The sequence below is a fragment of the Carlito syrichta genome, unplaced genomic scaffold (assembly GCF_000164805.1).
Source record: "Carlito syrichta isolate Samal-C Ts95f unplaced genomic scaffold, Tarsius_syrichta-2.0.1 Scaffold304521, whole genome shotgun sequence".
NCBI classification, from domain to species: domain Eukaryota; kingdom Metazoa; phylum Chordata; class Mammalia; order Primates; family Tarsiidae; genus Carlito; species Carlito syrichta.
This window is the reverse complement of record NW_007248617.1, coordinates 334,928-352,236: the sequence shown is the minus strand read 5'-3', so window position 1 is coordinate 352,236 and position 17,309 is coordinate 334,928. Positions and strand designations below refer to the sequence as shown.

At 39.4% G+C, this 17,309-nt stretch overlaps 1 protein-coding gene across 2 annotated transcripts in view; it reads right to left on the bottom strand.

Annotated features, from left to right (window-relative positions):
* The window catches only part of PRKN (parkin RBR E3 ubiquitin protein ligase), a 432,771-nt gene that overhangs the window by 171,281 nt on the left and 244,181 nt on the right, over positions 1–17,309 (bottom strand). For both annotated transcript variants that reach the window (XM_021713409.1, XM_021713410.1), the window contains one exon: positions 16,778–16,927. In XM_021713409.1, coding sequence (XP_021569084.1) covers positions 16,778–16,927 — 150 coding nt within the window. The remainder of the gene's footprint in view (positions 1–16,777; positions 16,928–17,309) is intronic.

Genomic DNA, 17,309 nt, shown 5'->3' with positions numbered 1-17,309 from the left:
TTTATGGCTGCATAGTATTCCATCGTGTATATGTACCACATTTTTTTAATCCAGTCCTCTTTTGATGGACATCATGGTTGCTTCCAGGTTCTTGCTGTTGTGAACAATGCTGTGATAAACATACGTGTGCAGGTATCTTTTTTATAGAGTGATATGAGTTCTTCAGGATATATTCCCAGCAGGGAGATTGCGGGGTCATATGGGAGGTTGATATTTAGAGCATTTAGGAATCGCCACACTGCTTTCCCAGAGGTTGCACTGGTTTACACTCCCACCAACAGTGTAGAAGTGTTTCCTTTTCGCCACACCCTCTCCAGCAGCTATTATTTTTTGAGTTGTTGATAACTGCCATTCTGACTGGAGTTAGGTGGTATCTCAGTGTGGTTTTGATTTGCATCTCCCTGATGATTAGTGAGGTTGAACATTTCTTCATGTGTCTGTTGGGTGCTCGGATGTCTTCCTTTGAGAAGTGTCTGTTCATATCTTTTGCCCATTTTATAATGGGGTTGTTTGTTTTTTCTTTTCAGCACGTTTGAGTTCCTTGTAGATCCAAGATGTTAAGGTATTAGTCTTTTAAAACAATTTTTTTATTTTGAAGATGTGGGGTACAATTCAGGGTTAGGTATACAAATGTTCATTATGCAGGTGCCCTTGATGAGGTGTGCCCCCTCTCTCCTGGCAGTTTCCCACTACTGCCAGTCCTGCTCCCCACCCCGCAATTTCCAACTACTGCCAGTCCCTTTCTTACAGTGTTATGATAATTGTTCAGGGTCCACTTATGAAAAAGAACAATGGATACTCAGTTCTTTGTTTCTGTGATAGATCACTCAGAATTACAGACTCAGTCCATTCAAGTTGCTGTGAAGTTTATAATTTTGTCCTTCTTTATGACTGCATAGTATTCCATTGTTTATATGTACTACATTTTTTTATCCAGTCCTCTTTCGATGGGCAGCATGGCTGGGTATTAGTCTTAAAAGAAAATAATATTGCACACCAAATGCTTAAAATATCTCAGAAAAATTAATATGAAGAATAAAGACAGTGATTTCTGTTTTGTAAAGTTTCTAGGAGGGTTCTATATAATTACAAGATAACTGTGGCCAACGTGGTCTCTGGGACTTCAGTGAGTCCCTTTTCCATTTGTTGCCCTCACACACGTAACTGCTTTTTCAAAAAGATCTGGTCATGGAACTCCCGGGAAAGTCCTTGCCTGTTCTCCACAACCTGCAAGACAAAGTCCTGAATCCTCAGCAACCAGGACCCACCTTCTTTCCTCCTTAGCTCTAGACCAGGCATCAGAAGCCCGAGGTATTTTTCAGTCTACACTTCTAGGCAAAATTTTTCCATCCTTCAATGCCCTTAATGGAGCTCCCTGCTCTTGATCATACAAAACGTTTTCTTCTCTCATTGCAGAATTTATGATACAATTACGAGTATGCTGGATACTCTGGTCATTATTGAAGATACAGAAACAGATAGAAGGCAGCCCCTGCTCAGCCCACCAGTGCCCCCCAAGATGAAGTGGGGGACAAGAGGTATGTACTCAAGTGATGTGACAAGTGTGGCAATGAAACATGTTCAAGGTGACACGGGAACTGGGTAAGAAGGCCCTGAACTATTCTGGATTTCTGTGCGACATTACTTGGTATGACTATGGGTTGCCAGATGGCCCTGCTGTTTCACGTAGGTGTGTCTTATACTCCCACTGGATTATGTATTTCTTGAGCACTGTGGCTGTGTCATTACCCTTGTGGGCCTGTAGTGTCCAGTCTAGTGCCACATATGTACTGGACAGTCAATTAATGTGCGTGGAAGAAAACATTTCCCTTACAAGTATTGCTGATTTATTTTAAGTATAAGAAAGGATGCACTGAATTTTTTCCCTTGGTGAGTGTTTCTTATTAGAATAACTAAGCTGCTGAAAACAGCATGATTTCCAGTGATTGTAGTAGAAAAATAAAAGCTACAACTCCCAGGACTTCTGTTAGAAATGTAAATCAGAAGCTGAGATTACTCTGAGTGCTACATGATATAGCATATTCAACATGAAGCTCCAAAAGCTTTAATCTGTGGTATGTGTGGTTCTACATGACTTAGCAGTGCATCTGTATGTGAAATGAGAACAAAAAGATTGGCAGGTAGGAAATCATCAGTCCAACTTGAGAATTTTCTAGAATTATACCTCTGCTCTCAGTTTTTGGCAATCCTGAATGCTAACTCTATTTAAGTGCACAAATTCAGAAGGTTATTGTAGCAACACCTTTTTAATGTAGGGGGCAAATGCAACTTAATGGGTATTACAGAGAGTTGGAGGTCTAATTTTTCATTCCTGGGAATACAGAAAATGAAAAGCATGTATTGTTTTAAAAAAAATCACTAAGAAAAACTCAGTTCTGTTCCTGCCAGAAGATTTTTTTTTCCTGCACAAAAATATAAAAATCTGAGGTTGGAAAGAAATGGATGGTATATGAGTAAGGCTAAAAGGAGAAAGAAGAGATACCAGATATGGCAGAGACCGACACCTGTCCCTCCACCATCCATGTGCCCTTTCCTTCCTAGGAGCCATTTTTAGCTGGGCACATGGCACCCAAAATAGAGATTTTCCTACTGCTTTGGGGGCTGGCCACATAGCCATGTTACTAATTTTTCTCTGATGAAATATGAGGACAGTGTTGTGTGCCATTTCTGGATGTAACCTTAAAGAGAATGGGTATGTCCTCTTTTCTTTCCCCTTTGTTCATGGTTGAAATGTGGACCTGGTGCCAAGACACATTGTACCATACAGATGAGGGTAACTAAAGGCTTTGTGGAGTGGAGCATCCCAGCTCAAGACTTTTATGGGAGAGGAAATAAACTCCCATCTACTTAAGCCACTGCTGTCTTAAGTCTTGGCCACATGCCATGGAACCAACGTCTGAATGACATAATGGAGTATTACAATCCATTTAGCCAGACAGGAACAAAAAGAAATTTTTATTACTGAGTACAGTTATAGTGGACACAAAAAATATGGGATTCAATCCACAGGTGATTTTATCTGCTACTAAAAGGTTCTTATCACATACTTTTAGTGAATGAATGAATTTCTTAGTGAATGAGTGCCTTTGGTCAATATGAAGAGAAATGAATGCCTTAATGTACCAGTTAAGAAATTTTGGTTGAAGAAACAGAAAGTCCCAATTCAACTGGCTGAAACAGAAAGGAAATGTATTATATCCCACAGAGTCAGTCCAACAATGAAAATGGCTTTAGAGCTAATGAATTTGGTACTACAATTAGGCACAGAAGAACCTGGATCTTTTCAAACCTGACCACTAATAAGGGTCACAGGATTAGCATGGCTACCTTACACTGTTCAGGACTCACTACTGACCTGGGAATGGGGTCATCTCCCAAAGAAGTATACACTTGAAAAAAGTCAGTGTTCTGTTAGCAAGAAAAAGGAGGAGATAGATGTCAGGAGGGAACTGACATCGTGAACCATAGCCCCTGTCTGCTCTGCACACACGGAGTCCAACCGTGGCTTGTAGAAACTTCCCCCATGGTAACCAGTTGCTGAGAGTCACGCTATTAGCAAGCAGTCCTGTTTATACAGGGAAGGTAAATAATCTTTTGAGTAGGTTTCATGCTGGCTATTTTCTTAACTTTCAGGGGAAATTTATGTCCCTGCCAATTTCTGATTGTATATCAGTGACATTTAAAGTGGTGCTCAGAATATTAAAAACACATCCAGCCGGGCTCGGTGGCTCAGCCTGTAATCCCGCACCTTTGGGAGGCTGAGGTGAGTGGATTGCCTGAGCCCGCGGGTTTGAGACCCGCCTGGGCAGCGAGACCTCATCTCTACAATAAATCAAAAAATCAGCCGGGCGTGGTAGTATGCGCCTGTAATTCCGGCTACTTGGAAGGCTGAGGCGGAAGGATCGCCGGAGCCCAGCAGGTCGAGGCTGCGGTGGCCGGGAGCGGCCACTGCACTCCAGTCTAGGTGACAGAGTGAGACTCCAACTCAAAAAAATAAATAAATAAATAAAAACACACCCAGTGTTTTATCTAAATCATGTTTACTATGGAAGTTTAGTGCTTTTCTGAGGCCTTATAAAAACAATCCTTAGTTTCTTTAGAACAAGAGACTAAAAATACATACAGCAACATAGCCTGCAAATGTCGATTTTGAGAACCTTTAAAAATCTCTGTTACATTCACAATATGAAGCAGTTCCCATCCAGCCCGTTACAGGAAGACCTGGGTCAATAGGTCTAGTCTAACAAAGATCTTATCACTTTAATCCTACTTTCTACTTCAACTTTTCTTATTGATTAAGCAGATTCTGAACTTTACAATGATATTAAACTGCTTATATAAAAGCCCAGCTATGTCTTTACATAAAAGAGTTTTTGAAAAGATGACTTTGATTTAGACATTTCTTTCCCAATAGCAGCTGTCTTCCAAACATACTTTTCCTATGTGCTTTCTGTTTACATGTAAAACTACTTACGTGAACGGTCTAAACAAGGTTAATTAATAACCGGGGGATTTCTCTTCTAGGAGGCATCCATTAACCAAGCATCACAGCAAGTAAAAATCCATCTTATGTTTGCAAAAGACTCACTTATAAGGTGATTGGACTCAATAGCTTTTATTATTTTCGCCAAATAAAAACCCAGCCTGTGTCAACATGCAGGCTTGTGTACATAAAGAACAATGCCTCAACTTCTTAGAGAGAAAGCTGCAATACAAAAAACTTATATCTGAACATTTGCATAAGAGCTCTTGAGAGACAGGTGACACTCTGTAAGTGGATTAGGTCTGGTTCACAGGGAGGTAGCCACAGGAATAGCCAATGCAGAATTCCTTCAAATTACAGTCCTGTCAGTTTAACAGTAATACCTTAAGGGGTACTGGGGAAAAAAAATCACCCGGCATCAAATTCCCAGACTATCCTTGAACTCTGGTCAATAACTAACATGGCTTTGTGAAGAAGAATGTATGGCAGGAACAATATCATTTCTTTCTAAAAGAGAGTAGCGGGAGGTGTGAAATGGGGAGAGAAACAGGCATTCTGAGCCTGATTCTAGAGAAAGGAGAAGAAATTGCTTTCTTTTTGGGAGTGCAGTGGTAATAGGCCCACTTGACAAATTACTGCCTAAAGTGCACTAGTGAGTTCTCTCTCTCTGAAAGGGTTTCTTCCTGTTTTTTTATATTTCTTCTGACCCCAGTTCAAGAATGGGCAGGCAAATGGGACAAGGTTTATATATTTGGCTTGTGCCTTAGTCATGACCTTGTAATCTTACTTGATTTTTTTTTCTCCTTGAAAACAATCCTTAAATAAAATGTACAGTAAAAAATAATCTACTCCTTAGTCTCTATCCACAAAATAAACTTAAACGGGCAGGTGAGACAAGGCCTTTGGAGCAGGTTCGAGCACTTCTGCCAGGTATACCTCCTGAGGGCTTCCACATCTCAGAGGAGGTAGGATTCGGGATCAGGCTGGGCCAGGTCAGACTTGCCCGGGGGATCCTTCGAGTGTCTATTCTTAGACCTCATTCAGTCTTGGTGCTGAAGCAAAAGTGAGTCTGTGAGGACCTCAATGGGGCAGAACTATTGGGCCCATCGAAATGCCAGGCAGAGAAGCAGGAATGCTAGTTCCATCTCTTGGCATCCTGGGGCATGTGCATTCTGGATCTGTTACAGACCTGTGGAGACTGCTATCGATGGACGTGGCTGATCTTCACCCAGGAAAAGCTTGTAGAGAATTGAACTGATAATCTACAGACTTAGCCATTCCCAACGGATGCTTGAGAAGCAGGAGAAATGCCTGTTACTCTAGCAATGTGTGCTCATTCTGTTTGGGCCATGGCAAACCCTGCCTAAATTTCATCAACAACAGGTATAACAGCCATTACTTAGTGTTTACTGCGGGGTTCTGATTTTGTCTGATGGAAGATTGAGGGTTTGCAGCTTCATGGGTATCATGCTAGACAACTTTTACCCTTACACTTATAAGGAGCCAGATAACTAAAAAACCATAAAATGCACTGCAGAACGGGCTTCCTACAATACCGATATGTACAAAGCTGCATTGGATATATTTTCTTATAATTTAGGAATTCCTTAAGCTATTTACAAATTACATATAGCCGGGTTTGGTGGCTCAGCCTGTAATCCCACGCCTTGGGAGGCTGAGGTGAGTGGATTGCCTGAGCCCACGGGTTTGAGACCCGCCTGGGCAACTTGGTGAGACCTTATCTCTACAATAAATCAAAAAATTAGCCGGGTATGGTAGTGCACGCCTGTAGTTCCAGCTACTTGGAAGGCTGAGGCAGAAGGATTGCCGGAGCCCAGCAGGTCAAGGCTGCAGTGGCTGGGAGTAGCCAGCAACCGAGTTAGATTCCAACTCAAAAAAAAAAAAAAAAATCACGTATAAAAAAGTTCACCTATTTGCATTGGCTGCTCAATACATTTGGTGAAATAGTTCATAGAACCAGTATTGAGAACACAAAGTAAATTTCCCAGTGGACTTCACTCCCATTTAAAGAAAACTATGTCATTCAGCTAAACGGGTATGACCAGAGAATTGTTCTCTGTGCAAATTACAGGTTTGAAAGAATGCCCAGACAGACCACCTGCATGCCTGGCTTCTTCCAGAGCAGAGACGAGGCTTTGAGGAGTTGGTTTTCATGGCCTTGGACTCTGCCAGTGAAAAATGTGTTTTCTTCTCCGTAATTTAACCTCAAAGAAACACTCTGTCTGAAATGGTGTAACATTCTACCAATTTTAATTATTGGTCACTTGCCTTTATTTTTAACAAGCAACATTACTAAGTTTTGTTGTTGTTGTTGTTGTTGAAGCTAAGTACAATAAGTTATATTATGGGGGAAAAAAGTAGTTAATAAACTCAGACAGTCCCTTATTTTATAAAAATGTAAAAGTTCTCTACATGTTTAGAGACCTCACACTTTAAAGAAGGTTAAAAACTGAAAAGTAAAAGCTTTCTTTGTCACTTCCTGTAACCAAAGGCAGTCACTGTTAATGGGGTTTCTGTAATTCTTTCTGGAAAATAGTTTATACGTTCATGAGCACTGACCTTGTTTTTCTTGCTCTTTTCACTTCATTCTGTAAACTAAAAATTGTTCCATTGTAGTACACAGACTGACCTCAGAGTATTTTTTCCACTGTATGGGTCTGTCAACATATTTAACCACTACAATATTATTGAACTTTTGATTGTTTCCAAATTTTTATCGATTACAAGATGATGCTGGAAAGAGGAAGAGAGGGTTCACTATTCAGAATGTGGGAGGTGAGGGAGACTTAAACCGATCACCTTGTGAGAAGCCCCCAGGTCAGTACCAGCTGGGTGGGACTAAGTGCTACATCATATGATTGCTCCTGTCCCTGTGTGGAAGCATTTCTTCAAGCACAGAAAACAAAAACAAAAATCTAAATGTCACGATTCCCTTGCTATCACCATAACACCCTATGCAGTAACATTTTATGAGATTGACATATATTGACATTCACCCTGTGAAAATATTTTATTTACCATAATATAATTTATGCTATGAAATTTTAAAATCTCTCATTCATTTAACAGGGTGTATTGGAAAATGAGTTACTAACCAACACAATCATAAAATTGCATCCTATCTTCTCTAATTGATCTTAAACCCATAAAAATATGTAGTGATGGCCATTTTAGAGATTAAAAAATTTACTATAAAAATGTACAGTAGTCAAAACCACATTTGAGACACATATACCATACAATTTAAAAATCATAGTTTTATTAGTTATCTACAAAAAGGAAATATTGTGGGGTAATGAGTTTTAGATTTCACCAGCTTGTCTTGTCTGCTATTCAGCACTATGTATTAGAAAGATTAAAGCAAATTATCTGATTCCCAAGTTGTTTCACGAAACACCTGTCCTATGAACCACACAAAAGATAGCACTTGCTCTACAGATTTAGGGAATGCTGCTTTTGGTTTTACATTTGTTCAAGCATGATGCATGTTTGCATATTAAAAGCTTTAAGTCGTACAGGAAAGAAACTGCTTTAATTTAGCTTAGCTGGTACCTCCATCTACTTGTTTATAGATCTCTGTCCCATCTTTCTGTCTCCCCTTTCTCCAACCCTGCTTCTGGTAACATTCTTTGGAACCTCTGTTGCATGATCTTACACTGGAAAATGCTGCTCTATATTTTAGTACTGAATATATTGCTTTATTTCTGGAAAGAATTTTTTCTCCTTAATTGTAACAAGAGAGGTCAAAGTGCTTGTGTAGGACACACAGAAAACCTCGAGTTTGCAAGTTCTACTCCTTGGGTGGATACCCTAGTCTTTCTCCAGACCAGAGCTGTCCAATAGAACTTTCTGCAGTGATGAAAATGGGCTATATCTGCACTGTTCAATACAATGGCCACTTGCCACATGTGGCCACCAAGCAATCGAAGTGTTCCTATCATGGCTGAGGAACTGAATTTTTAATTTTCTTGAATTTCAGCTTAAGTAATCATAGGTGGATAGAGACTGCCATGTTGGGCAGTACAGCCCTAAACGGAGGCCAGAGCAAGATCAAAACAAATGCACAGAAACAATGCTATTTTCAGATATCTGTTTTCTGGGCTGTAAAGCTCAGAAAGCTAATGAAGCGCTCTCCAATCTATTTGCCACAAAATTGATTCTCTAAAACAACACAGGTTTGAACCGCACGGGTCTACTTATACATGGATTTTCCCCCCCACCTTTGCCATCCCTGAGGCAGCAAGACCAAATGCTCTTCTTCCGCCTCTTTTTCAGCTTACTGAGCATGATGATGACAAGGACAAAGACCTTTACAACTCGCCACCCCACTTAATGAATATAAATGCATATTCTCTTCCTTAGGATTTTCACAATAACATTTGCTTTTCTGTAGCTTGTTTTATTACATGAATACAGCATATAATACATATAACACACAAAATGAGTGCTAATTGACTGTTAATGCTATCTGTAAGACTTCTGATCAACAATAGGCTATTAGTAGTTAAGTTTTTGGGAGTCCAAAGGTGTACTCAGATTTTCAGCTGTGGTGGAGGTATTCATCAAGGATGAACTGTTCCTCAAACCACAGAACACTTTCGAGGAACATCTGCCAATTGATAAGGCTTTCCAGAGGCATGCTATGCAGAACTTGTTTGTACATTTGTGAACGGTTTCTTTAATTAAAATAAATACTCTCCAAAGCTTTCCATCTTTGTGTTTCAAGCTGTCTCACAGGCAAAAAGTCTAGCGAGGCTTATTTTCAATCTGCAAACAAGCTGATTTTAGAGTTTAAATTAGATTTTTGGACACATGTCAAATAAACACAGAATCCATATTTTTGACATTTCATAACATTAACTTTCTTTTTCAAATGCTTTTTCATGAGGAACATCTTGTATATTAAAGAATAATGTGCCAACAAGTTAAGAGTTCACTTTTCAAGTGCTGAAGAGCAGACGGTGGAGGCAAGCAAGGGACAAGGACAGGCTGGCACTTAATACTCGTGAACCATAGTTAGCCATCATGAGAAATTTCTGCTCTTTTTGGCATCTCCTTGAAAACATCATGATGTAACTCACAGACATTTTGAGCCTAGATTTTAATCTCTCGTCTTGAGAGGAGAGAGAGAGAGAGAGAGAGAGAGAGAATGCAATATAGTTTCAGCATAATTTTTACTAAACTATGTATTTTTATAAAAATAAATTGAAATTGCCTTAAAGAATAGAAAAAATAGCCTTTTTAATTTATTTTTCTTTTATTAGTAAATACTGACCATCAGCTTGCTTTCTGAACTCTGCCTACTAGAGAAAAGGGCTCCACTTCTATTTGTCACCTTAGGTCTTTTAACTCAATAATTAGTTAGATCTTTGAGTAGGTGTCATCACCCCTAGTCTTCATCAACTTATTCCCACATAAAGGTTGAAAATGAAGTTGAGTCTCTCATTTCACTAAAATCTTCAGTAATAGATTATTGCTGTTATTATAAATGGTTCAAAATCATCATTTTCACCAAAACATATGTACATTTATTTGGACAAAGTACTTCCTATCCTATGCTTGCACAGGTCTAGAACCATGTTTGATGGAGGCTTTGCAGCTTTAGTTTATATAACTTGTGAAACTCTTTTTAAGGAAAACAGTGCAAGAAGATGATCTTGTTTAAGAGGACTTGGAAGGGGCCCATACAGGTGAGGAACTCAAGGTGAATGCATCAAACCTTCGCTGATAAATCTGCCTCTGAACACACAACGCACTATTTCTTAAAAAAGGGAGTGGCTGTTAGATGTTTTAAGGAATTCTCTCTCCTCAAACTTATGGTCAGTAATATGATTTTTAAAGATCTCCTATTTTGATTTAAATATAGTGAGGTTTTTTTCTTTGTTTTGTTTTTTGCAGTTGTTAAATTTTGTTTCTGGATTTTCCATTTAAAACAGAAAACTCAGTCGGGCTCGGTGGCTCAGCCTGTAATCCCGTGCTTTGGGAGGCTGAGGTGAGTGGATTGCCTGAGCCCACAGGTTCGAGACCCACCTGGACAACTTGGTGAGACCTCATCTTTACAATAAATCAAAAAATTAGCCGGGCATGGTAGCATACTCCTGTAGTTCCAGCTACTTGGAAGGCTGAGGCGGAAGGATCGCCAGAGCCCAGCAAGTGGAGGCTGCAGTGGCCGGGAGCGGCCATTGCACTCCAATCTGGGCGACTGAGTAAGACTACAAATAAATAAAATAAAAAAAATTAAATTAAATTAAAAAATAGAAAACTCTTCATCTTCATCCAACTTCAAACAGTATTTTAAGAAATTATCTTCCAGACATATAATATTCCGAGACAATATGAAATAAGATAAAGATGTTTTCTTTATGGGGAACTCACAAGGTTTGATGATCATAGCTTTGTGCATTCTCAGGTCAGTGAGTATAATGTATTCCATATTTTGTTGCTGTTTTCCAGTACTAAACATGTCAGCATTTCACATCAGAGTCATAAAAATTTGTGAGATAGTTCTGATGAATCGCAATAAGGTTAGAAAAAAGAATAATGCATAACACGAATTCCTCTGGAAATCAATTAATTTCTTTATGAACAGTAGTAAAAATATGATCCAGGGTTAGCAGAGTGAAGTCAGGCTAGTATTTAATCCTAAAATATATTCTTTGTTGAGTTCTATCTGTGCAAAAATATTTTGTGCTAAGTCAAAATGACATTTTCTTGCACCCTAGAGTAAGACATTTTATATATAAGAATGTATAACACTCTTGACTTGGCCACGTATGTAGCCTTTGATAGGACATATAAACTCTGTAAATTCTGCAGTACTTTCAAGTTCCTAACTGACTTTTTGTGAATTTCTGAATATAGTATTATTTTGGTGCTCTGAGTTATGTACTGTGTGTGAAATTAAAACGCTGTAGATTGTGTAAGTATATAAAGATACTTAGAAATGTTTTAAAGACGTCTTTGCTGAGGCAAGTAAGCAATTCTAATGCTGGGGTAAATAATGATTAACATTTGTAAATAAAAATGATAGTTTATTCATATGACTTCTATATTATTAAGATCCACTCACTCATTTATCCTATTCTATTCTATTCTATTCTTTCTTTCTTTTTTTTTTTGAGTTGGAGTCTCACTCTGTCACCCAGACCGGAGTGCAGTGGCCACTCCCGGCCACCGCAGCCTCGACCTGCTGGGCTCCGGCGATCCTTCCGCCTCAGCCTTCCAAGTAGCCGGAACTATAGCATGCGCTACCACGCCCGGCTGATTTTTTGATTTATTGTAGAGATGAGGTCTCGCTGCCCAGTCGGGTCTCGAACCCGCGGACTCAGGCAATCCACTCACCTCAGCCTCCCAAAGGCGCGGGATTACAGGCTGAGCCACCGAGCCCGGCTTTATTCTTTCTTTCAATGAATGTTCAACTCTAAATATATGATTTACTGAGGACAAGAGTGTAAATTAGAACAGGAATATGAAGGCATAAAACCAGTGTAACACTTCAGCTTGAGTCCTGGAAGGTTGTACTTTTTCTCAAAGAATTTTTTATATCAATAATAAATTTTCTATATTCCTCACATATCCATTAGGCCTTTCCTAAATGAACTGACATCATCATTTAAATGGAAACCCTTGTCTTTACTTATTAACTGATATACGTTGTTCCTCAGGTAATGAGTAAGCCTAGTGAAGCGTGTGGGAAATTGATTTTCCTATAGACATTCCTATATGATTGAACAGTGGAGTTGTAAATACTAACTGTAGCACATATTCTAAAGAAGCCCACATCAATAAAGACATGGCAGCCTGTTTCTTCAGATAGAAACCACACACAATAGAAACAATAGATAGAGGAGGACCCTCCAGGCACACAGGGCTGGGAGGAATGACTAGAAGATTAGAACAACTGCAAGCCTGGAGCTCAACACCTAGGTGTTCAGCTCTGAATAATTTTTAAATTCTATGAGTGACTAGGAGTTTAGTTTTCAGTCTTTTTACACATGAGGTTCTTTTTGTAAAGCAAACATTTACTGCATACCTACTAGTAAGAGTTGTACTTTTTGTATCTGTTGATAGCTGATGAAAAAATTAAGCACAGGTGGATTCACAGGAATCTTATAATAAACCCATAAACTACATCTTGAGAACCACTGGGGTTAATGATGTCTAGGGATTCTTCCACATCCAAGACCATAATTTTCTAGAGCTTTGTTACCAATAACTTTTCCTTGAACACTATATAGGATGAGGCATTCCCTACTACCTGAAGTAGCTTATTTTGTTCTTGGTTGTTCATTGTGTTAGAGCAAAGAGTAAGAAGAGATTCATCTTCTTCTATGTATTGGGGCATATTCTGCCTCTGAAGCAACATAGCTAACCACAATTTCTTCCACATGATGACTTCCTATTACCATACTTAACTCCAGAAAAGACAGGCAGCTTATAAAGATGTACATTTCACAGTAAAACAGCACTCAGGAAAAGGGGAAGAGAAAGAAGAAAAAATGGAAAGCCAAGAAGTGAGCTTCCAAATCTCCCATGTTAATGGCCGGTATCTATGCTGTAGGTAGCCACAAATGTGGCTCCACATTTTCTAGCAGTCAACTTTCAACCTTATCAGTTGGTCTGTTAACAATGTCCAAAAGACAACTTTTGTTAAGACAAACATAAGTATTCCTGAGACTCAGATCAGGACTAGTAACCATGGTTCCTTATGGAAAAGTTCATTAGGATGTCCTGAACCACATCTATCAAATCTCCTGTGAAGAGACCACAGTATAAACAAACTGCATCATAGCAACATAATACCCAGGAAAAGTCCTTCTCTGAAGGGCTATGATAGTGAGGTCTAGGTGCCTATTTCTCTGTTGTACATCTGGTTTGACCCAGGGGTAGATTCTGCACATTTGGAAGAATAGATCAAGTGAATGTCATGTAAGCAATTTTCCTTAAATATTGGGTCTTTTGAGTAAGCTTTGATAAATATTGTTGAAGTTTTTGATGAAATATTAAATAAATATGCACTTACTCTATGCCAAACACTGTTTTAAGTATTTTATGCTGATTATCTCATTGAAGTATTCACAATAATCATATACAGGGTTACTATTGTGTAGTCTATTTTAGAGAGGAGGAAATTGAGAAAGATTAAGACTAGTAGTTTCTGCAGCCAGGATTTGAACTTAAGACATCCAACCCAACATCTTTTTTAATCACTACAACATTCCTTCAGCATTTAAGTTGTATTATCATCCTTCTGTTATAGTTTAGGATTTTAAGAAAAAGGACAAGGATGAGGTCAAATGTGTCTTTGCTGAAAAGCCACAGCAATGGAAACTGCAAGAGTATGGAGAATGGGATAAAAAAGACAGGGAAAGGAAAGCCTAAAGTTAGGTGCATCCTTCAGAAAATTGTTTCTCTCTGTTCTTTTTTCTTCTTCAAATTGCAAATTGTGGTGGTCTGAAATATGCTCATACATTCTTTGAAACTCTTTCCTTTAAGATGGAGCCTAATCCTCTTCCCCTTGAGAGTGAGCTGGGTCTAGTACCTTACTTATGACCAATAGAAAAAAGTGGGAGGAACAGTGTGCAGCCTTGAGGATCAGGTCCTACAAGACACCATGGCTTCTTCTTTGTTTTCTCTTTTGGAACACTTGCATTGGTGGACATTAGCTGCCACTGCAGGGACAAATGGCCTAAGAAGAGGACCCAGTGGTGAGAACCTGTGGCCTCCTAACAATAGCCAGTGAAGAACCGAGTACTTTTTTGCCAAGAGTCATGTGAATGAACCATATTGGAGATGCATCTTTCAGCCCCAGTTAAGCTTTCAGATAACTGCACCTCACAGATATCTGTGACCTCATGGGGGACCCTGAACCAGAAAGACCCAGCAAAGTCACTTATGGGGTGATTCCTTACTCTCAGAAACTCTGTGAGATGACAAATGCTTGTTATGTCAAATTGTTACAATTTAGAGTTGTTTGTTATGCAGCAATAGATAACTAATACACATCAACAGACACACCTCCAAAAACAACACAACAGAACTAATCACAATAAAATAAAAATGTGTTACCTAGAATTGCCAAAGGATGAAGAAACTTTCAGAATACAGCTTTCTTCCTCTAGGTGAAATTTGCCCCAAACTCTCTTAACCCAAAGATATTAAAACATTTTTAGTCTCTTTTAAAGTAATTTTCCATGATTTGGAGCTTAAGTGTGTATGTTATTTATTTACTTTTTGAGTCTGGGTCTCACTCCCTCACCCAGGCTGCAGTGCAATGGCATGGTCATGGCTCACTGCAGCCTCAACCTTCTGGGCTCAGGTGATCCTTCTGCCTCAGCCTCCAGAGTATCTGGGACTCCAGACATGCCACCATGCACAGCTAATATTTCAAACTCCTGGGCTCAAGCAATCTTCCCACCTTGACCTTCTAATGTGCGAGGATGACAAGAGTGAGTCATCGTGACAAGTATGGGATACATGTTATTTACTTAAAACGTACTTGCATTACAAAAAGGGAAGATAAAGATATTCAAAACTTAAAAATCACATAAAACCTTCAAAGCTCTTAAATCAAGGTAGACAACGGAATGCAGAAGGTAGACTGGAGAAATCTTCCACCTCATAAAAAATGGTCAAATCTCAAAATCCAGCTTTAGGAAGCTTACTGGCAGTAGGTAGAGACACAAGCATACAATTTACCCATTAATTAAAAACATTTAGTTAAAAACTCATTTTAAAAGAAAGGCTTTGCTAGCATTCTGATCCCAGAATCTGGCAGCCTGCTCTGACCACACACAATCAGTGCAGATTACACAGTAAACGATGATGACTAAGGCCGAAAAGTGTGGTCTGATTTCCAGAATTTCAAAGGATAGCAAACATGACTTGAGTTTTCCTCTAATGCAATAGTGATCATCAATCCAGAGGTATTTCTTTTCTTCGAGGCACTATAGTCTCTCATTATTTTCCAGCTTCTGCTTCCTCTGCTCCCTTGCTCAACCCTGGGTTTTATGAGTTCCTCTGCACAACAGACAGGAAGCTTTGCTAACGGGAGCGTGCGCCCATTTATGCGTAGGTGACTTCCAGAGCTCAGCCAAAAATCAGGCCCGGCTAATACACCTCTGTCATCAGCACCCTTTCTCATACAAAGCTCCTTGTGAAGTTGCAATTTTAAAAGAAATGTTTCCCATCAAAATTCAATAGCCTCTTATAAGCACATATGCTTCCTTCCTTTTCTAGCCTGCAAGAAACTTAATATCAGGATTATTATCCATTCGTCATTTTAACCTATAATTTAGTGAGCCTTTTTGTGTTTGAGTTATGCTTCCTTTCCCTGTGCCGGGAGCTTGCAGCCATAGATTCATTCCAGAAACCGTCCGGGTCACATGGTCGGATCTCTTAGAACAAACACTTTCCATGGTTTTTATTCTGCTTCCCAAAGAGGCAACATTAGTTTTGCTCATTTCTACTTAAAATTATTTTTACGACACAATAATATTTCAAGGTTTCCATATTAATCTTCATTTTAGGTTTTGAAATCCTTAGGCAAACATTGTCACTAAGACCTCACTGATGGCAGATTCTCTTTCTCCTTCACTCCTGTCTACTTAAAGGTAAGTCTGAAGAAAGAATAAATTTTTGTTCTGAATCAGCTGAGCACTAGGTGAAAAGTTGAAAAGTCTGGCCTAGTGGTTCAGAATATCCTAGGGCAAACAAAGCAGAAAGTCTTTTTTTTTCTTCTTTGAGTTGGAATCTTACACTGTCACCTAGTTGCCCAGGCTGTAGTGCAGTAGCATGCTCACAGTCCCTGTAGCCTCGACCTGCTGGGCTCAGGCAATCCTTCTGCCTCAGTCTTCCAAGTAGCTGGAACCACAGGTGTGTGCCACTACGCCCGGTTAATTTTTTGATTTATTGTAAAGACAAGGCCTCACCAAGTTGCCCAGGCTCATCTCGAACCCTTGGGCTCAGGCAATCCTCTTGCCTCCACCTCCCAAAATGTTCAGATTACGGGCTACCACGCCTGGCCTCAAAGCAGAAAATCTTAATATGACTCTTTCCCCTCAAAATAAATGCATACATTTTAAAAATCTGGGGTCCTATATAAGAATTTAAAATCTATTTTTTTTATACATCAGTTCAAAGACTCCCAAATCCAAAGGGAAAATGAGAATAAAATAAAAATATAATCCCACTTCATTTGTAAAAGCAAACAAACACAACAGCAAACACCCCCGGGGTGGGGGTTGTACTCACCCCACAGCCCAGGCCATTGCCACCTTCGCAGGTGACCTTCCGCTGGCCTTCCTCGGGTACCAGCCCTGCTCCACAGCCAGGGTGGGGGCACAGCACACCTCCCATCTGCAGCACGCACTCCTCAGCCCCATACTGCTGGTAGCGGTTGTACTGCAAAATCCAGAAAGCAGCATGAGCTTTTCAAAGCGATTGCGTCTATATTAAGGTTCATGGTGGACAGTGTTGGGACTTTTCTTGCTTAACCAGTTTCAGTAAAAATTGTGCATGGGGAGGGTAGAGGAGGGAGGACAAGGTCTGATCCAATGCAGAACAAGTCTTCAAATTCAAACTGGCAAAATGGACTAGTGAGGTGCGTACTCTTTGTATTTTTGTTTTTAGAAAACGCATTTCCCAAAATTTTATATTTTATGACACTGTTGCCATCAAGTATATGTAGACCATCTTATTTCATATACATCCTCAGGAACATACTTATATGTTAAATGATGGGCACTTATAACACATCATTATCAATGATATAAAGTACAATATC